A 22,350-nucleotide genomic window follows, 5' to 3' on the forward strand; every position below is an offset into this window, starting at 1 on the left:
TCGAACACGCACGGTTCCTTGGCCAATATGGCGGCGACTTGACGAAAGCAGCGGGATGCAGAGGGTGAGGGCTTGAAAAAGCAAAGAGGTCCGTCATAGGCTGTGGGCCCATCCTCCGACACCAAGCCAAGACCATGTTGGAAGCCGACAGCCGCCGCACCGTAGCGCGACCGACGTGCCGGTGAGCGTGTGCATACAAGAGGACGGGTTCGCGAGGCCGCGCAAGAGCAGAGGAGGAAGGAGCAGAGCAGAGGAGCGGAGCGGAGCTCGGCTCGGCTCGGCTCGGCTCGGCTCGGCTAGGACAGCGGCGGCTACCCCCGCTCAGCCATGGAGGATGCGGCCCGGGCTTGCCAGCGTCTGATTCGCCAGCCGGCCCACGCTCACTTGCATGGGAATTAGCGGCGCAGGCCAAGGCAAGCCGGGACTAGGCAGCAGCCGACACCTGAAGGGGGAGGAACGCGAAGCGGACCCCACGTCAATGACTGTTGCGGCAGAGGAGCCGCCACGGTGGAGTCGGCCGGTTCCCAAAATATGACCAGGGGTGCTGGGACGTGTTGGCAGCAAGATGACGACGACAGCTTCCAAATCTGGCTAGAACCCCCCCGCGAGAACCAAAAGCCATTCACCGACTCCGAGAGGGCGCAGAGATGGCGACTGTCCTTGGCATCCCTCTTGTTTCTCACCATCCTCCTCTCTGATCACCTGTGGTTCTGCGCCGAGGCCAAACTGTCCAGGACCCGTGACAAATTCGCACCGTCCCGCCTCCTCTCCCCCCAGACCCCTTCAGCACACAGCAGCCTCAGTGAAAAGCCACTTGCTATTTTTGTAGGAAACTCGAGCAAGCATCTGTGGCGGCTGCAAACTTGCCACGCGGACACTTTGTCCAACACCTGCTTGACTTTGGCCGACGCCGACCACCTGTGCAGGGGGCTCTCGGCGAAAGAGGGCACGCCGCCGGGGGTCAACATGAGCGATTTGTACCTCTCCTTTTGTAACTCCTACTCGCTGCTTGACCTGTTCAGCGGCTCGACGAGTCCGGACAATTTGAACTGCAGCCTGGACGTGCTCGGTGACGGCGACGCGACCCGATGCAGTTTGTGCGTGCAGGCGTACCAGCGCTACGACCAGCACGCCCAGGAGAAGTACGACGACTTTGAGCTCCTCACTCGGAAATACGAGCCGGCCGAGTATTCGGTACGGACGTGCATGGAGCAGTGCAAGGTAGGTGAGGGGAATTCGGGGGGTGGGGGCTTTGTGGGTTTTGGCTGATGGCGAGGGTTGCCATCTGTTGAGTTGGGCCCCGGATAGACGCCAGCATTGTGGTTCTCCTCTTCCTCCTGTCGCCATGGAGACGGGTGACAGATTCAAGGAGATGCACCTCATGTTCATTCATTGAGCTGCATGGCGGCCCCACGCTAATGTGCACATGGAGGCCTTACTACAAAAAGCCTCTGATCCGTGTATCGTTCGTTTCGTATGCTGCCAATTGAAAAATCCTCAAACCTATCTATTTTCAATACCATTTACCTGCATCGGTGTTGAGTGAGCTGCAGGGCTGTCACCAACCATTATTTCAATAGTCCATTAATCGCCGATTATTTTTCATTTTTTTGACTAATCGCAATTATTATGTTTTTGCGTAAAGTTATCCAAAGCTCTGATGCAGATTCCAAATAATGAGCCCTTCACTTAATCTCAAAGACATTATACACTGCGTGCAAGTGAATATATTCACCATATCATGATTTTGGCATGTTTTCCAACTCCCAGCCTTATGAACTAGAATAATATCAAATCGGGAAGGGCTGCGCAATTAATTGAATTTTAATCGCGATCACAATATTGGCTTCCATGACTGATTAAGCTGATCCTTGGTCATATTAACATTTAAAAAGTCAAGGACTTTTTTTGATTACAATTCAAATCAAGTACTTTGTCATCCTACACTAGGGCGCAATGTTTCCCACAATGTTTGCATGAGAAAAGCATCTACTCTTCTCACCCTGAATTGGCGATGAGTTTCTCACCTGATTCCTAATGTATACAGTGCTAGCTGTCAATTGAGACCCATTTTGAAAAATCTGATAAATGGGGTTTGAAGTGACCGAAAATGACATTTTGACTACTAATTGATTCACAATTGCTTAAAAGTAAATAATTTGCTTGGTTATAAGTAGGTTTATTTTTTTCATTGGTTTGCACTCTGCAAGGTAGTTAGCTGTGTTGCCCCGTGTGCCAAGGTTTTGCCATGTCTTGTGGATTTGTTTTAATTATTATGTACTTTATATATTTTAGTTTATTCTTGTTTTTTGTAAGTATCAAGCCGCCTTGAAGCCTTGTTTATATACTGCTTGTTTAAAAAGAAGGGCAATAAATAGACATAATGATGGATAACATGATGAATAATAATCGTGACTTCAATATTGACCAAAATAATCGTGATTATTATTTTGGCCACAATCAAGCAGCCCTAATATCGGGTGATATGTATTTGTGTAATGAGGGAGGGTGGGAGCAAAGGAGAACAATACCGATGATCAAAGTGTTCATAATTATTAGGCAGCTTCTTTTGTCGGGCTAAAAGGGACAAAAAAGACATTTAAATGACTCAGAAAAGTTAAAAAAAAAAAGTCTTTCAGAGGGATGTAGTACTCCTGAATTGCTAGGATATTGGAGCATGATCACATAGGCCTCCAATGTTTCATTGTAAGCTGCAGATTAACTGCCAAAGATTTGAGAAGACTTAAACGCGAGCGCAACCAGAAACCCATTAGCGTCCAGTGCTGCCATTTCCAGAACTTCGACCTACCTGGAGTACCCAGAAGTACCAGATGTATAGTGCTTAGAAACATAGCTAAGGAAAGCAAGGTTGAAACCTGGGCTCCACTGAACAAGTCACACAAGTTGAAATGTCAAGACCGGGCCAAGAAATATCAGACGGCAGATTTTTCAAAGGTCTTATGGACTGATGAGATCAGAGTGAATCTTGATGAACCAGATTGATGGGCCTGTGTGGCTGGATTAGCAACGGGCACAAAACACTTTGAATAGTACGTGGTGGTTGTATTCAAGATGAGCTGGTTGGACCTTTTAGGGTTGAAGTTGGCCTTCAAGTTATATCCTAAACCTACTGACAGTTTTAGAGGATACTTCCTTCAAGCGTCGGTCCAGGAAAAAGTCTGCATCCTCCACAGGACCATGATTTTTATGCAGGACAATGCTCCGTCGCATGCATCTAGTTACTTTACTTTCTGGCCCGCCAGTAAAGGCCTTAAAGATGGTAAAATAATGAAGTGGCCTTCTTCCTCACCTGAACTTGTGGAAGATTTACAGTGAAGGGAAATAGTACGCCTCTCTGAACAGTGCATGCAAGGCTGTGGGTCATTGTTGCACAAAAAGTTGATCGTCAACAGATGGATGGAAGACTTATAACTGTGATTTAAAAGAAGGGTGGCTATATTAGTCACAGAATTTTTGCCTAACAAATGTGTACACATTGAGATTTTCCTAATACAGTAAGAATCTCACTTTTACACTTGAATATTCAGGTTAGATGTTTAATTAACATTTTGGGTCAACCAAAAGTGCTGTAGTTCAAAAATGAAGTAAATCCTCAAAAACTTGGCTAACAATTGTGCACACAGTACAGTACAGTATATTTTAATATACACTGGTAACTTAAGAACCTCCATTCATCCATCCACTTTCTATAGCCGCTTAAGCTCACTAGGTCATGAACTTTGTGTATTTTTATTCAATAGACAAAATAAAATACAAATGAATAAATTACACAAATTAAAATGATTCAAGTAAAAGTGCAATTTTTCTCCAAAGAGTGCAAATCCTACTTATTAGCTAGCTACATTACTTAGGATAACCATGAATTTGTCCTGTAGGCTTCAAGTAAAACAACACACAAGAATCTATTTGTAGATAGGTACCAGGCCAGTAATATCATCAAGTTTAAGAAAAAGTAAATACACAGTCCTCCGCCCTTTGTCCTAGCAGAGTCAGTAGTAGTGTCCAACTAGGTCAATAGTCCGGTATTCCACTGTGTGTGTTCCTTCATGACATTTGCAGTCCATGAGTCTCTTGTGTTGTGAAATCCGAAGTAACACCTCAACAATCCATTTTGTCAATGAGGGAAACACTTTACCCTAGCAATCAACCTTCTGCATTTCCCCCGACCATTGTTTACGGTCTCTACGCCGCCAGCGAGCATTCCGGTCAGCCGGGTAGACTGCAAAGCTTCAGGTGTTCTCTGTAGCTCAGGGACGAGGCAAAGATTGCATAAAATGGTTGTGATTTTGCAGTCCGATATCCATAAGTTCCTGACGGGTGTAGGATCTAAAAGCCAAGCTGTTCTGCACAAACAGACCCAAAATGATCAAAAATATCACCGCTAGCTTGTAAACTCCGAAGAGACACCGAGCCTCAAGTTGAGCATGCGCTGCCGCCATGTTGCCAAACCATAGCTATCACTTTCCGATGTAAGAAAATACGCACTGGGACTGAAATGAGCAAGCTGGGATTTTCCTTCAAAGCTGAATTTAAAAGAAAGAGAATTACGCATTTTGCACGCATTTTGAACAACTGCATAACAAGAGCAATGCTCTGGTTAGCATAATGCTAACACACGATGGAAAGTGGCGTGGACTGGCTAAAGTATTAGCACGTTTGTCACAGAGTTAGAGCTTTGGTTATTTGAAGAAAAACAGAGCATCAGTATCACTTCGGTGGTGTTTTTTTGTGTTTTTCTTTGTGTGGGGTTTTTGTTGCCTTTGCACATTCCAGGGTTTTAGTTCAAGTTTTGTTCTCCTCGTGTCTGTCCTTGTCAGTTTGATTGTGTCCACCGGTCTGCGTCAACCTGCTTTTCTTGCGTTGGCCATTCGGCTCCCTCTCCCAGTGGTTTTCTTGTCCAGGTGCTCCCTGTTGTCTCGTTAGATGTGAGTGTTAGTTTCCAGCATCCTTTCAATTCTTGTTGGGTCATTGTCTTATTGTCTACATCAGGGGTGTCCAAAGCCGGTCCTCGAGGGCCGCCGTCCTACATGTTTTCCAGGTTTCTTTTCCTGACACACCTGATTCAAATAATCAGCTCAAGCTGATCATTTGAATCAGGTGTGTCAGGAAAAGAAACCTGGAAAACATGCAGGACAGCGGCCCTGGAGGACCGACTTTGGACACCCCTGGTCTACATGTCTACTTTCACCATGAGGGTATAGCTGTTTCTTTGTTATCACCATTAGTCAAGTATTTTAGTTTAGGTTTTATTTGTTACTTTGTATGCTGTTTTTTGTTCTTAGTTGCTTTGCTCAGCGCTATATTAAATGTTCATTTTTTTTTTTTTTTAGCCCATCACCTCCCTGCTTTCCTGCATTTGGGTCCACATGCCCACTCCTCTCACCACCGTGCCTCGACATTGCAACATTATCTGCAAAACTGGAATATTGCTGAAACTTGCTAAATTAGTATTGAGAGTGTAACTTTTATTGCCCCCCTGTGGCCAAGACGGCGGGCACACTACAGGGAGACTTGAATTTAATTAAATTCACGTAGGTGCCTTATAGAAAAAGTAATTCACACCCTCATTCAGGCAATGTAGGAGAAAAGTGAGAGTTCGGCTTCAAACTAAGAATTGTTAGGTGAGTGAGCTCACTAACATTGTACTGCCTGCCCAACTGGACAATTGAGAACACAAAAAGCTGACAGCGTCTTTTTAAAAAAAAATGTCGGTCTTATTGGTGCTTTGTCATACATGGAAACCTTTTCTTACTCTATAGATAATTGTGATTGTCACAGCGGATGTATACGTTTGTTGACCGAGCTGACAGCAAAGGCTATATATGTTGTCAATCACGTCATTCCCGTATTATGAATCACACCGACATACGCACTTCAGAAATCCCATTATGGATTGGTCGTCAGACACTTCAACGCCTCGCCACATTTTGAACTATCACTATGGAGCGGTCCGTCAACTAGACTCTCAAGAATGGTTCTTGTGTGCTCAAAACAACACTTTATGTTCAAAATATCCTCTTACTGCCAGGGTGAGGGCTTGCTTCCTGATTATTTTCAAGCAAAACATTTGATTGAGGTCATTTTGTATTGCTTTTGGTCACGCACCTATTGCCATACAGCGATTGTTGTGTCAAATTTTCTTGGCAACACGAAGACCTGTTTGCGACAAGGCAAATAGTTTGCGGACATCTTTGCAACTGTTAACAAACCCTGACTAAAAAAACAAAACAAAACAACAACATTTGATCAAATATTCACTGCTGTGTCAGACTGACTTTTAACGACTTAAAAAAAAGTTTTACATTGATTGGATGGCGTGTTTCTTAAAGAAAAGAACTGGTTTCCTCGCACTCATATTTATCGATTGTATTGCAAAAGCAGCTAGATGAAAAGTTAAATGTTTCGTCTGCTCATTTTCCGCCAAATGCTTCGGAACTTCTTTGACAGCGCTTCACAGTGCAGATTGACAATCACCCAAGCATTCTGAGAAAGCAACTATTAGGTTTGTAGGCCCGGCATTGGAATTTGGTGTGTTGATTGTGGTATTTTCAGAGGAACCAAAGTTGTGATGCTTATTTCACTGGTGTTTGTTTTCACTCATTCATGTCACCGCACAATAACACTTGTGGACCAGTATAGTGGTTCTCAATTTTCTTTTTCTTTTTTTAAATCAGGCATGCGGAAACACCAACACCTAGTATCGTTATTGGGCCATGAACGGCCTTATTTCAATCCATCGATTACTCTTGATGGCCGCTGATACCAGCTTCCGATCCTTAAAGCCGCAGTGTGTAATATTTAGAGGGGTGCGGCACTATGGCGTTATATTTGTGCCGCAATTACGAGTGTGCGAAAAGAAAAATTGAGCGGAGAAAATCAAACTGAGCGAGCGAAAACAAATTTTGAGCGCAAGAAAAAAACTATTGAGCGCGTAATGATAAGAGTTTGAGCGTGCGCCGATGGAGTTTGAACACAGAAAAAGAAATTGCTCGCTCAAAATTCCTTTTTACTCGCTCGGGATAGCCCTCTCTCGCTCAACATCTCGCTCGCGATACTCCTCCCTCCCTCGCTCAACATCGCGTTTGCTCAACATTAAGCTCACGTTCGCTCGAGTCGTCCTATGCGCAACATTAAGCCCGCTCCTCCTGCCCACGTCGATGTGACTCACTCTCGTTTGCTCCTTCCGGGTGAACACAACAAGCAATCTCATTGGATACCAAGCTGTCAATCAATGTGCTTTTACAAGCTCTGATTGGCTGGTTTTGTGGCACAAATGTAACGCGTGAGCAGAACCGAGCGAGCGCAGAGGACAACTCGAGCGAGCGAGAGCTCAATGTTGAGCAAACCGATGTTGAGCGAGGGAGGGAGGAGTATCGCGAACGAGAGCAAGATGTTGAGCGCGAGAATGCTATTGCGAGCAAGCAAAAAGGAATTTTGAGCGAGAAACTTCTTTTCAAGAACTTTTTTTCTGCGCTCAATCTTTTTTCGCTCGCTCAGTTTTATTTTCAACGCTCAAAATTATTTTCCGCATGCGTAATTGTGGCACCAATATAACGCCATACGGCACCGCACGTCGGTGTCTCAGAGAGACCATGCTTTGTAAGCCAACACCAAGCGAGCAAGAGAGTGAGTTAACGCGGATATAATTCGCCATTAGTTTCAGCGCAGGAGGAGGATTAAAACAACAGGCAACGGCGCGGTGCACGCAGCGGGCCGTCCGTGACACAAGGCAGTTAAATTCTTGTTGTACCGCAATGCCCTTGCTGACGTTTCTGTTTGACGGGTCAGTTCAAACAAATCCGCAAGGTTCAATATGCACCATTCAATATTGGTACTGGTAACATTCAAGTAAAATGTATTGTATTGCACTTAATACTTAAATACAAAGGAACTTCACATAAAATCTGCTGTACTGGATTACAAAAAAAATAATATGTAAAACTCACACAATTTACATTTTGGATTTCCAATTGAAAATTGTAAGAACTAAGGATACAGTATATCTTTTTTTTTTTTTTTTTAAACCGCTTTGAGCACCTTGAAGCCTCTGTGTCCGAATTGTCGGTGGCGTTGTCTGTGGCCAGGTGTTGACCAGGCCTGTGCCACTCCATTTGGAGAATGAGTCGTTGAAGTCAAGAGGTGGTTTGGCGACCTAATGTGGCAGAAGGCTCTTGTTTGCTCATTGTAGCCAGACGCACTAAAAGCCTCTCAACCAGCTTGATGTGATAGTCGGCTGTGTTTTTTGACTACGCTTGAAGGGGTCTGACTTCAAACTACTTACTGCACATAAACGTTGCCCAAAATTGGCTTACAATAGAAGTCAATATCTGGACAGAATTCTATCCCTAAGTCGGGCTGAAAGATTTCAGTCAAAACATTTTTAGCAATTTGTTTATTTTTATCTTGTGACTACTATTTGATTTCTCTTTTTTTATCCTAACATGAACATGAAAATCCACTCTTTTAGCCATTTTCAACAATGAAAAGTTAAATCATTTTTCTATTTGCAGTCGACTGCAAATGAGCACAAAGCTTGGGTAGCGAAAATCACAACACACCTTTGGTCATGTGACGTTACAAATAAAGCAGTGGTTGGATGTTACTTTTTTTACAGCTGAAAATGACTTAAGTGGACTGGCTGCCCTGACTGTCCCTCGCAATTACAGTGGATCCCCGGGTCACAGCGTCCCTGGTTTATGTTTTTTGAGTTTTTTCGCCCCCTCTTTAAGGTACTTTTTAAAGATTTATAAAATGGTTCAAGTAAAACCAGACTTAGTGTACTGCAGGGCATCACGAATAATATGCAAATGTTATTGTTTGTATAAACATATTTTTTAACAAAATGTATTAATTTAAATGTAATTTTTACATGAGATGTAAGACATGGAAATATTTTTTCCCCATTTTTTCCATGAGACTTAACTGCTTTGAACAAAGATTGAGGGCTTAGTGCTATGGCCTGACGGTCATATAATAATCATATTAATTGATTTTCTTTGGTGTCAAAACAATAAAAATCATTGTAAAAGTGTACAACTTATAATAGGAGTATCTCAGATTGTTATTTACATGTACAAATGTATAAATATTTCTGGTTAAAATGGACTGGAATGTCTCCTATTCCTCAATTTTCTATGCTTCTTTTAATAAAGAGTTTTGCATTTTCATTTAAAAATGTCCGCTTTTTCTTTTATTTAATAACATCTATAAAATATAACATAACAGTCATCTCGCAATGCTAAATTGATTTGAAAATAATTGCAATATTTTTTTTAGTCCTACTGGTATGTATTATTGTGTAAATCTGAAAACTCAGGTGCCAGTGATCCAAAAATAGTGCAAATACAAGCAAATAATATTTCTGATATTATTACTATTTGACTTATGTTTGACCTCGAGCAGTTCTGTTCTATAACTTTTGACCTCAGCCGATAGCGTGTCCGTTGTTCGTGCCTGTGCTAAATTACAATGTAACTTCCGTCTTTCCGCCATTTTATACCTAGATGCGTATTAATTGTGAGGCACATTCAATACATAGCTGCAGGCTCTCAACACTAACGGAGTTCTCGCCAGAGCTGTGTGAAAAGTTAACTGTACACCTGAGCACTTTCTAAGCCCTTTCCCAACCTTGCATTTCATATTGCTCTGGTTAGTGACTCCTCGTTTGCCTTTGGTGAAAGGCTTTGCTACTTATTAGTATTGTAGTGTTTTTTTTTTTTTTTTTTTGGCGCCACAGAGGAGGGGATTTGCATTACGTAGCTTGTTTGCTGCTGCTGCGCATGGACCTGCCTACGTATTATTGATGCGAGCGTTACATTGATCGGTGAGCCTGGAGGAGAAGGGCCCTTGAAAAAAAATGCTGCTTTAACAACCTCAAAATTTTCTTTTCGCTTCCAATAATATAGATTATTCATGGCTACGCTGAAGGTTAATGTACTTATCTTTGAACTTCCCCTGGACCTTCATATTGATTATAACAGATACTGTATGTTCCCAAAGCGAAAAACACATTTACAGGTACTGCCCATGACAAAGACAACAAAAAAAAAAAATCATATCCCAGTTATGGTCTGTTTTTTTTTTTTCCCACCTGAGAGAGTGAAGAGCTGAATAACAGAGAGGAGCTGACGGTGTTAGTGAATGGTGATGCCTGGCTTCATTCACAGAAGCCCCAGCCAATCCCAGATGGACTCCATTCACCCAAACACTGACAGGGAGGCTGCACATACATGTCAGAAATCCCACAAAGCCATCTGCTTGCCTGGAAAATCCAAACCAACCATGCGTTTGCATGCCAAAACAACATGCTTTATGAACTGCATCTCTGTGTAAATGGGCTCGATCCGCGCAGACTTTCGATGGTTGCATAATCTTTTTTTTTGAGTCATCTGTTCATGGAAACTTGAACTATTTACCGTGTCATCATCTCATCAAATATTCATGTTGATTATATGAGCAATACAAAAAGGCACAATGCAGGGTTTCCTTTCGTGTTTGCCAATTTAAAAAAAAAAAAGACAAATTAGTGCAACTGTCAAAGCTTTGATTTGTTCTGAGCTCTTTCAATGAGTCATTCTTCAAAGTCGCGCAGTCAAAGGGGCGCGGATGTTCAAGTAGAGCTGATTAGGAATGAAACTCTCACATCATGATTGCCACATGTCGCCACTAGATTTCTTGTCTCCGCAAAGCACAATATCCTTTTTATTGTGCCTGTTATTTGGCAATGAAGTTTACAGGAGAATGCAGTGCTTGTTACTGCTCTGACAGGAACCGCCGTCAAGATTGGTGGGACTTAAAAATAAACGTCAGCACAGAGAATAATGTTTCGACCCGAATGCTTGTATGTTGACAGAGATGCTTTTATTTTGTAATGGAGCATTTCGCGACAACGGCTGACTTCATACCGCAAGGGCTGTTGCTGTGGAAAAGTCATGAGTCGCAACTCGTTAGAAACAACACAAGTTGTCCCGAAATCACACTCAAACAACTTCATTAAGCTGGTGTTTTTTTGTTTTTTGTTTCTTCTTGTATGGTGCCTGTTTTCACTCTTCAGCAGAATGTAGGACCCTGAATATCGACACACGAAAGTGTGACGCAGATGTTAAGGGGTGACATTTTAAGTTTTTTAAAAATAGAATAACACTAATTGGGACACCTCCAGGTGAAGTTTCAGATCCTGTTAATTCTCTAAATATGGTACACACTTTGTTTCCCCCCAAAATTAAGGCCAAAAGTATGGGCTTTCATTTTTGAGAGAAAAAAATTTGAGGGTAGGATGGAACAGGAGATGTACAGGTGGATCAGTGCAGCGTCTGCTGTGTTATGGATGCTGTACTGGTCTGTTGGGATGAAGAAAGAGCTGAGCCAAAAGGCAAAGCTCTCGATTGACTAGCAGATCTACGTTCCTGCCCTCACCTATGGTCAAGAGCTGTGGATCGTGACCGAAAGAATCAGATCTCCAATACAAGCGGCCGAAGTGAATTTCCTCTGCAGGTTGTCAGAGCTCTTCCTTAGAGATAGGGTGAGAAGCTCGGTCATTCAGGAGGGGCTCAGTCTCCAGCCGCTGCTCCTCCGCATTGAGAGGAGCCAGTTGAGGTGGTTCCGGCATCTGGTTAGGATGCCTCCCGGACCAGTCCCTGGTGAGGTGTTTTGGGCATGTCCGACAGGGAGGAGGCCCGGGGACCATCCAGAACTCGCTGAAAGGAGTGTGTCTCTCGGCTAGCCTGGGAACGGCTGGGGATCCTCCCAGAGGAGCTGGATGAAGTGGCCGGGGAGAGGGAAGTCTGGGCATTCCTGCTCGAGCTGCAGCCCCCGCAACCCGACTCCCCAATACAGCGTTAGAATATGGATAGATGGCTGGATGGATGGATGAAACCTCAGTAAACATTTAACTGAAAAAAATGTTCCCCCTAAAAATTCTCAAAGTTGGATATTCATAATGACATGGAAATTTGGTGTTTGATCTTATGTGTTTATATTTGTTTTTTTCACCAAGCAAAAAATAAAAATGTACTCCATTGGCAAAAAAAACAAAAAACGTCAAAAGTAAAATTATTTTATGCTCTGCAAGGATTAGAAATCTTGTGGCGTTCTCCCGAGATCTCGTCACGAGATCCTGCATACTCACAAACCAGCACCTCTGCCTTTTTTTTTTTTTTTTTTTTTTTTTTTTAAGATAGCTTGTATTATTCACTGCAAATGTTTGTGCTTAAGCCAAAGAAATACATCTATTACTTTGGCACTGAAGCTGGATTCTTGGAGGTGTTTTCATTCATTGATGGTGTTTTGTCTACTTTTGAGATGTCCTGTTTTGTTGAAAGTCCTTGACTTCACATTGTGCATCCTTGAAAATACAGTAAATGTATGTTTCTGCTTTTACTAGTTATTCTACGCCAGTGTTAAAATTTTCTGGTATTCCCTAGCTTCTAGAACCGTGTGTAATTGACTTAATATTGTTTGTAAAAAATGCTGGTGTCCATACTTGTTTGCGTATGTGCAGTGTTGCGCTAGTTTGTGCTCTCGCAATTTTGAAAATCACTGTAATTTAAAACCCTCCAAATCTGTCGAAACGAGAATGATTTTTTTTTTTTTCTTTGCCTCCCTCCGCATCGTCTGCCTTAACGGGCAATTACAGAGCCTCCTCTCATTGTGACTCACACGTGAATCCTCTTTGGCTGCAGCAGCCAATCACATCCACTACAGCGGGTAACGTTATGTGATATTGCGCGAGGTAGGACGTGAGCAGTCTATCAAGCTAAAGTGCGGGTCAAGAAGGCAAACTGAAGAGGTTTCGGCTTTTGAAAACGAGCAGGTGACATTGCTAGGAAGCTACGAGCTTGCAGTGAAAGCACGCGTGCGGGGGGGGCTGTTTGTGTGAGCGTAGTTTAGAGCTATAATTTCAATACCATGACACCACAATGCCATTATATTTTTGCTCAAGATCATCATACCATCACACTGGTATCGTTCTATGCCAATTGGTTCCTTAAGGTCCATCTTTTGGCATCTCTACACAATCACAAGCAACTTTTAAGGGAAGTGTCAATTAATTTCGGAATTTCGCTCTTCATTGCAGGGCTCTGTCTCTTGTAAATAGCTGGGCTTCTCAGAAAACAAATCCAGATGATGTTGCATTTTGTCAGACTCAAATTAATTGACTTCATGGAAAACATGGATTTATTGTTTAATTTTTTGTTAACTTTGCCAAACATTGTATTGACTGTTTGAAATATGCCACATAGACTTATCAGTCACACATGAGGTCCCATTAGTGCTCCATAGAGCTGTTCCAGTAAACAGCGTCGGGTTTCTGGAAATCCCTGCACGCATGTCAATATAATTGAGGCGCTATAAATTAGGCCTGTTTTCATCAGTAAACAGGTTTCAACCTTTTTTTCTTTTGTACTGTACTACCTGTATTTTTTTTCTTTTAGGTGATTTTGGACAAAGTCCTATCCAACAATATGTACAGTGCATGTATTTCAAAAGAAAAGGGTCAGTAACTAATTGTTTTGCTTGTCTTGTTTTTGGACCATTTTCCCTTCTGATATGTTTTTAACAGGTGAAATACAAGCTCAATCAGATTCAGGACTAAGCATGGATGGCATGGGCCGATATTTGGTTCTTATGGGATGATAACTTTAAGCTAAAATAACACTGCGGCGTGGTATCACGGCATTAAAATTACAGCACTATTTTATTTCCATTGAACACATTCCAATTTGTCTTTAAGCAAAATCTAAAATATTTGGCGCGTTAAGAATTGTGTGCCATGATTAATAAAAACAAATACATCCATCCAACCGTCTTCAGTTACACCTTCCATGCTTGTCTTTGGAATGTGGGAGGAAGCTGAAGCGCCTGGAGGAAACTCACAAATGCACGGGGAGGACATGCAAACGCCATACAGGAAGGCCGGAGCGAGCTGTAATTGAACCCTCTGAACTGTGAGGCAGATGTGCTAACTACTCTTCCTCCGTGACGCCCATAAATAGATAAATGATTAAATACACTAACATTCTTCTTGGTTTTTACTTGTTCTCGGCAAGTCATAGTACCCCATAATTGGTAAGAGGTTTTTAAGACAAAAACCTCCTCCTTATCCTCCATGCATGCCAAGAAGGTTAAAAAAACAGCAATTGCCATCTAATTATTGTCAGAGGCGGCTTGTTGAGTCAACTTTGCAAGCAGTAGTGGTAGCATATCACCTAACTGCACCGTGTTTCAGTGCAGCAAAATAGAATTTGAAAAATTCCTCTCAAATGATGTGATTTATTTTCCAAAAAAATTACGAATGTTGTCACCTATAACCCTTAAAATTATACAGAAAGCAAGTTTGTTTGACTAGCATGAGCAAAACTTTGATGAAAAAAAAAGGCGTTTTGCCTTTATTGAGGTGGGGTTTTGAGAGCCATCTTGTGACATCCAAAAAGGGCATGGAGAGTGTGCGAAGCATCAGAACTTGATTTCGATTGGTAAAGCTTTATTAATGATTTACCAGAAGTCTGTGACATCATCAAATTTTAGCGTATATATTGATTTAGACATGCAAATGTGTCATGCCCTTTAGCATGCTGCTTAGGTCTGTATGGAATTAAGACAAAGACCTCATTGCATGCAGAGAAGGTAAAAAAAACAAAACAAAGAAAAAGCAAACTTCGATTTCCATCTATTTGTTTTCTACTCTGCAAGCAGCCAATCCTATTCTGCTCCTTTTAAAAGTCCCCTTTTTTTCGATTAAGCAAAAAGAAAAGCCGGTTATTACCGGTTTATAGACAGTATTAGTGGTTATTAAAACCTTGGCTTTTTAACACCACGGTAAACCATCAGCCTGGTTATCGGCCCGTCCCTATTCAGGACAGATGGCTAACTTGGCCAGATTCCTCTTCTTTGCCTAAAAAGTTAATAGAACCCTAACCCTAACCCTATGCTTGAATGATGGTCAGTCTGCACTGTGAACCCTCAAGAAATTCTGAAACCTTTGGCAGAAAGTGAGCAAACAAAACCATTAATGAGTCACCCTGCTTCTTTTATCCCCAACATAATCAATAAATAGAAGGGAAACAGTTCCAAATGCACCATCCGGTCACTGTAAAAGTGTTTACTTATAGTCAATTTTGTGTGTGTGTGTGTAAGAGGACATATTGAGAACAAATAGTTCTTTGGAGCGCACGAGAGTCTTGTGAGTCTAGTTCATGGACCGGTCGATAGCGATCAATGAAAACTTGCCGAGGCTTTGAAGCGTGCTGTGAGTACTCCATACTGGGATTTCTGAAGTGCGATTCACAATAGGGAAATGACGTCAATGATTATATGTGAGGACTCGCTATTTCAAGAAGTAGCATCGTCGTTTCGAGAAGTGATATGTACTAATGGATTTGTGCGCATGTAGCCCTGTTTTTCCTTAGGTACTCAACAGCGCCTTACACTATTTCGAAATTTAGCATCGCCATTTCGAGAAGTGATATGTACTAATGGATTTGTGCTTATGTAGCGCTGTTTTTCTTTAGGTACTCAACAGCGCCTTACACTGGCTACTCATTTACAGCACCTGCCGATGACGCACAATTAGAAGGCTCAAGGACATGGCCGCAATGTTTGCGGGTTCAAACCCGGGTCTCTTGGTTGCAAGGCAAACATGCTACCGATGAGCCATTAGCCATGTCGGTTCGATTAATGAAGAGACAAGGAAATCCACATAAGTATTATCTTAGTTGTCCTTTTGGAACTTAGACAATTTCGTGTGACAATCAAGTTTATCCATAGAGTTAGAAAAAAAATGTTCCCATATACGACGATGCACCGATTACATTTGTCCAAGATATCACACATCATCTGTCTCCCTGTGAGTAGTAATTGGTGCAATCGATCGATTCATAACTTACTATTTCAACTACTAGATTCTGAAATTGTTTTTATTGTCCTACAATCGTATTTGGCGTTATTACCAATGTTTTCCCTCTTCTCTGTGACAAAGTACCATTTTGAAGTGGAGCAACACCTCACCGAACCCATTATTATCATAACATTAGAATATTGTGTGCCTGCGCTCTCAGCCATGACGTTAAGTTAAAAATTCCGTTGCCTTGTAGTGCGGGTGTTCATTAACGGTTTTCAAGATGTTCGCAAGATGTCCGCAACCATTTTGCCTTGTCGCAAACAGTTTTTCTTGATGGCAAAAAATGTTGACATGTTCACAATACGTCAGTGTCTGTATTGCAATAGGCACATGACCAATAGCAATATGAAATCACCTCTGTCAAATTTTGTTTGACGATCGTCAGGAAGGAAGCCATGACCCTGGCAGTAAGAAGACATATTGAGAACAAATAGTTGTTTTGCGCACACGAGAGTCTTGAAAGTCTAGAGACTCGTTCGATAGAGATCAATGAAAACTTGCCGAGGCTTTGAAGCGTGCCGTGAGTACTCCATAATGGGATTTCTGAAGTGCGATTCACAATGGGGAAATGACGTCAATGGTTTTATGTGAGGACTCGCTATTTCAAGAAGTAGCATCGTCGTTTCGAGAAGTGATATGTACTAATGGATTTGTGCGTATGTAGCCCTGTTTTTCCTTAGGTACTCAACAGCGCCTTACACTATTTCGAAATTTAGCATCGCCATTTCGAGAAGTGATATGTACTAATGGATTTGTGCTTATGTAGCCCTGTTTTTCTTTAGGTACTCAACAGCGCCTTACACCGGCTACTCATTTACAGCACCTGCTGATGACGCACAATTAGAAGCAACTGGGTGTTGATTTTGCTCAAGGACATGGCCGCAATGTTTGCGGGATCAAACCCGGGTCTCTTGGTTGCAGGGAAAACATGCTACCGATGAGCCATTAGCCATGTCGGTTCGATTAATAAAGAGACAAGGAAATCCACATAAGTATTATCTTAGTTGTCCTTTTGGAACTTGGACAATTTCGTGTGACAATCAAGTTTATCCATAGAGTTTAAAAAAAAAGTGCCTGCGCTCTCAGTCATGACGTTAAGTTAAAAATTCCGTTGCCTTGTAGTGCGAGTAAGGACAATAAAAGTTATTTACCTACCTAAGATATTGAGTTTACAAATAAACATTAGCAATAGCAATTCGCGTCCCAATACAAGTTTTTCGATTCTAATATGATACCGATATTATAGCTTAGATGCACTCTTCAATGCTGTTATCGATTCAGTGCCAGGACCTTAGAAGAGACCTGATCATTTGGTACTATTTGTAAAAACAATTGTCAACAACAAGAGGTAGGGGACTATATGACCCATTCATTGAAAAGAACATTGGGTTGCGAATCCAATTTCAAACATGAGCATGTACGGCAATTGAATAAAATGTATACAAAATCATAACAATAATAATAATAATAATAATAATAATAATCAAATGAAAAAAACCCTATTAAAGACAATAAAAATAGATAGTCTTGAATTTGAGGGCTAATATCAGAGATTTTGGATGTAGAAGATGTATAATCTGACACAGTTTGCTGGCCGATATTGGACAAATTCCCCATATCAATATTGGATTGGGACACCCCGAGTAAAAGCACACTAATCATGAACTCTAAGAAGTCCTATATACCCGATCTGTACATAATCTGCCTACTTCTGGTTACGGTTATGTGTATAGTTATGGTTACTTCTGTGTTGTTTTTTTCTCTTTTGTCATATATTTTATGTGGACAGTAAGACCTTTGTTGTACAGAGAAACTTGTTTCCATACTGTGCACATGACAATAAACATATACTGTATATCAGGGATTCACCGATCAAGTGATCGGGAATTGGGTCCAATCACATCATTATCCGCTGATTGGAAATAGCTGGTCTGGGAGTTGTCGAGGAAACCTGACCTGAAGCTCACGTACGTACCAAGGATACTGCCTAAATGTTGCAAGTGGAAACGGTGCAATGTTTGCCAAATGTTGAGCTGTGTTCACTTATTTAATATGCCACCAGATAAACTGGCAGCACATGGAAGCCATATAAAAGGCTGTGTTAGGATATTTTTGTTGAAATGTTAAATGACATTTGTTTGCAATAGTAGTACTCAACAACCCTATATATTCTTGCAAAGGCCGTCAAATTACCATTCAAAGGCAGTGGAATAAACATAAATGTCTCAGTTGACACAGCGCCAGCTCTTACTGAACAAAAATCGTCTCTTGACAGTGATTTTGTTTTGTAAACCAAATGGGGAGATATTTGTCTAGAATCTCACCCAGTTTTCAGAGATTAAATTAGCCCGCTGTTATGCGCGGTATGAATTGAAGTTTTTTTTTTAAGTGCAAATTTGACATTTATTAGGTGCAAATGTGTTGAATAGCCTTCATTCATAATGGTTCTTGAATTCAGACACCCGATTATTTTCATGAAAACATCCGATTACCAAAATATTCGAAAGCTGCGGCCCCTACACAGAAGTGTCCGTGTGACCAAGATGTTCTTTTCTTGACTGTTCAAAATGAAACGTGTGTGCGTCAATAGTGTTGAAGCAGTTCAGTGTCTTGTCTTCTATGTCTGGCGGCCCACCAAGGTGACAGAGGATTTCGGAGTGCCAGGTCCTCATTCACAATGATCACACATTAGACTGATCAAATCAGACTGCAGGCCTGCTTCCTGACTAACTCAATTTGCTCTCATACGCTTCCCTTTTCACGCAGCACGAACAGATGCGCGCGCGCACGCGCTCTTGCAGACACTTGCGCCGTTGCACCTGTGCACACGAGCAGAAAACAACAGTGAGCGGGGCAGCACCTATTGAGCTTTCATGAAAAAGCAGAGATTGACGTTACCTTGGGAACTGCTGGCATACATTTTCAGGAAGACCCAGATTTTCTTTCCGACTTGTTTTGTTTTGGTTATAGCATCCCTGGAGTTATTATCTTCCACTGCCAGGAATTACGCTACTGTATATTCAGAGGCATGCTTGGGAATTGCCCATCAGCCATTGACTTGACTTTTTTTGTTTCGTGTGTGTGTGAGATCCGTATCTGCTCCTTGGCAAATGAAAACTATTAAAGGCGAACAGCTTGCGTACAAAGCCGCGTAGCACAATACTGCCTGTTATGATTTGATTCTCAAACATTTGACACAGAGTACCACCTAAAAAAACAGCGCTCCAGGATCATTAAAGTACATTAGCGTACATTAAAATACTTTAGTGTATGGGGTTTTAAGTGTTCATGGAAATAATACATTTCCGAGTCACCGTCCTATTTTGCACAGTTTCAACATTAACACACAACTTAACCACCTGACTTCAATCCCAGCAAAAACACATTTGAGAAGAATAATCTCTCGGGTCCATCATCGTTTACAATCAATCGGATGATTGGGCACAGCATAAGACTGGAAAGTGGAACTGCAAAAGAGATTGCGCCATATCAACCAGACGTATATATGCATATATTCCCTTCTAATCCTGAATTCTTCTCTGTCCCTTCCAGACAGCATACAAGCCCTGGCTGTGCGCGCAGTATTTCCCCACCACACAGCATTCGTGTCAAAGAAAGGTATCGTGCCACCAGTACTGCCTGGAGGTCCAACAAAGCTGTCCATTCATCCTGCCGGACAATGACGACTTAATCCACGGCGGCAGCCCCAGTTTCATCTGCGCAGGTTATTGTCCGGGTTATTATTCTCAACCTCAGCTGGGCCAAAGCACTCGTTTGACGGGGCGCGCCATCGAACAAATGCCATGCAATAATTATACACTGTACATGTACAAATTTAGCCAACTTATATCAACTGATTTTTAGACTTCACGGAGACAGGCGATCGCATCAACGGATAGCTCGCATTTTCATGCCAAACTGGTGATGGGATGTTGTAATTTGTAAAATCCTCTAAATAAGTTCACTCGTGCGACGTTCTATCGCCGCCCTTCATGTGTCAATACTCGAGCCTTCTCAGCATTCACGGTCAATTTTTTGTTTTCACATATCCCGCCATTTCATTCTTTTGTATCCCTCTTCCATGTATTAAAGTGATCCGTCCTCCCCCCGATTTTCTATGTATTGAATCTATATTATCGTTTTGAGGGGGATCGTTTTTAGGGTTTAACCATCATTTTCCCTTATTTCCCTTGCGAAAAGTGGGGTCCTCTGTATAATCAATAAACAAATTGTTTAAAACAGTCCTTCTCAAATAGTGGGGTGGGGGGGGGGTCACATCCAAAAGATAGTGGTGCAGCAGTGCTCTCATTGTCAAAGTCCTTGCAGGAGTTAGAAAGTTTTTAAATTGCAACGATAAACTTATTTTTTTCCAGCTCCATCTTTGATACCTTTTTCTTCATGGTTAAAATGGTTAAGAGCTCCTGTTTTAATATACCAGATTCATGTACGTTTGTTATTATTTTTGGAGTTAATATTTTTTTCAGCATCAAACAGTTCCAAGGACTGTTATTTTTTCTTCCAGGCACTTTGGTCCGCTAAGTTTTTTTTTTTTTTTTTTTTTTTTTTTTCTGTTTCAGACTAAACTGTATAAATCCTGTAAAAAGTAAACATCTTTTGAAAGTTGATTTCTATCGTTCTTTTCTTTTGTTAATGTTAAAAAGGATACAATTTTAGATAAAATTTCCACAGATAATGATCTTATACTGTATTCACCACAGCGGGTAGGGGATTGAAATTTTAGTCTTTCCTATTGGGGGCTTTTAAAAACTTAATTGAGAAGCACTGCTTTAAAGGGATTTGTACTTCATCTGTTTGACTCTGCAATTTGTTTTTTTAACTTGCTGATCAGTGATCACCTCAAATACTTATCGTTTAAAACCTACTTTTTCTTGTGCAGATGCACAATCGTCGAGGTGCAATAACTAATCGATTACCTGACAACTAATTTGTTTTCTAATTAATCCATAATTATTTTGATGACCTATTATTCTTGTTCAATTAAAAATGGTCAAACACTTTTTTGGAAAGGGCGGAAATCAAAACACGTTTTTAGACAATGCGATATATCAATTAATCGAAAAACATCTGATTTATAAAATTTTCGTTTGTTGCAGCCTAAGCACCTGCAGCAGACGGGCAAATTCAAAGTAGACTTCAAGCTTTTAACATCAGTGCCAACTCGTCATCTAATCGCTTTAAACCCTCCTGTCCGTTTGGATTTGATAAGCCACGTTCCGATGTTCAACGATTATGGAAAAGATGTGTTATTTTTGGCCGTGCTCCCCCATCTCAGGACTCTTGAGAGAGCATCCATCAGAGAGCAAGGCGGAGTGCTGCGACGTCCGATGGGACTCCGACATGGTCGGCCCCTCGGGCGAGACGCTAAAAAGGACTGCCTCCTCCTGCCGGCCCAAGGGGGCTTCGGTCACCTCCACCGCCACCCCGAGACTATGCAGCGGGCGGCTGAAGATCTGCCTGCTGGCGCTCGTCCTCCTGCACACCGTCATCATCATATCGGCCTCGCATAACTCTACGTTGGCGGGCGCGGCCGTCGCCCTCTCGCCGGAGAAGAGCGCGTCCAATGAGGATTGAACACAAAGTCTGACGGGTGTCTTGCTATTGCAAACGTCACAGCCAGAGATGGCCTGGGGAAAAAAAACAAACAAACAAAAAAAAAAACACCCAGCACAGGACGCGGTAGGGCTTTCCCCAAGCTTGGGCGGGACTTGACCGGGCTTTTAAAGAAGTGACCTCCTGCCACTTAAAACCTGCTCATTGTTTCTATTCCAGTCATATGTTGAGGAGCATCTCATGCCTCCACCTCTTCTTTCCTTCTGTTTGTTTATTTTCTGTGTTTTTGTGTCTGGATTGCACGCCGAAACGGACAGCGATGAGACCTGCGCCCCTGCTTGTCGTTCCATTGGAAGTTTGGATGCCTTTTTAGACCGATCCGCACTTCCTGTTCCTGGCGCCAACTCATCAATCACTCATGTGGGTCTTTTCACGATTCGGCTCGTAGATATTTTCTCAACTCCTGCTCCTTCCTCCCTCTGATGTTAGTGGCAGTGGCACAAAATTGGCAGGTGGTTCATGGATGTGTTGTCCGTGGCACTTTAAAAATAGAAAAAAATGGGGCTGTAAACAGGAAAGTTTTTGTAACCAAAACCTAGGGGTCTCATTCATCAACTATGAGCCATTTCTGCCACACGCAAAATTAACTCTCTGTTTGAGTAACTAGCTATTAAGTAAACATACTAATCTTCTTTTACCTGGAAACACCACTGCATATTACTGGTCTATTTTTTAAGCTCATTTGCAGTTTTATTTAGAGAAATCAAGCCTTTTTTTCTTTATAATATGTTCAATTTTTGCCTTCTTAACATTGTGTTTGTGGAAAATGAACGAAGCAGCAAAGAGAATTGACATGATCA

The 22,350-nt window shown here is 41.9% G+C and overlaps 1 protein-coding gene across 1 annotated transcript; it reads left to right on the forward strand.

The window, feature by feature from the left end:
* On the forward strand, nucleotides 1-22,338 carry nalf1a (NALCN channel auxiliary factor 1a). Its single transcript, XM_088408821.1, has 3 exons — nucleotides 1-1,221; nucleotides 19,472-19,643; nucleotides 21,213-22,338. The coding sequence occupies exons 1-3, from the start codon at nucleotides 532-534 to the stop codon at nucleotides 21,509-21,511; spliced, it is 1,161 nt and encodes a 386-aa protein (XP_088264947.1). The 5' UTR covers nucleotides 1-531; the 3' UTR covers nucleotides 21,512-22,338.
* Nucleotides 22,339-22,350: the final 12 nt, after the last annotated feature.

The sequence above is a fragment of the Hippichthys cyanospilos genome, chromosome 2 (assembly GCF_059441005.1).
Source record: "Hippichthys cyanospilos isolate Australia breed blue-spotted pipefish chromosome 2, RoL_Hcya_1.0, whole genome shotgun sequence".
In the NCBI taxonomy this organism is placed as follows: domain Eukaryota; kingdom Metazoa; phylum Chordata; class Actinopteri; order Syngnathiformes; family Syngnathidae; genus Hippichthys; species Hippichthys cyanospilos.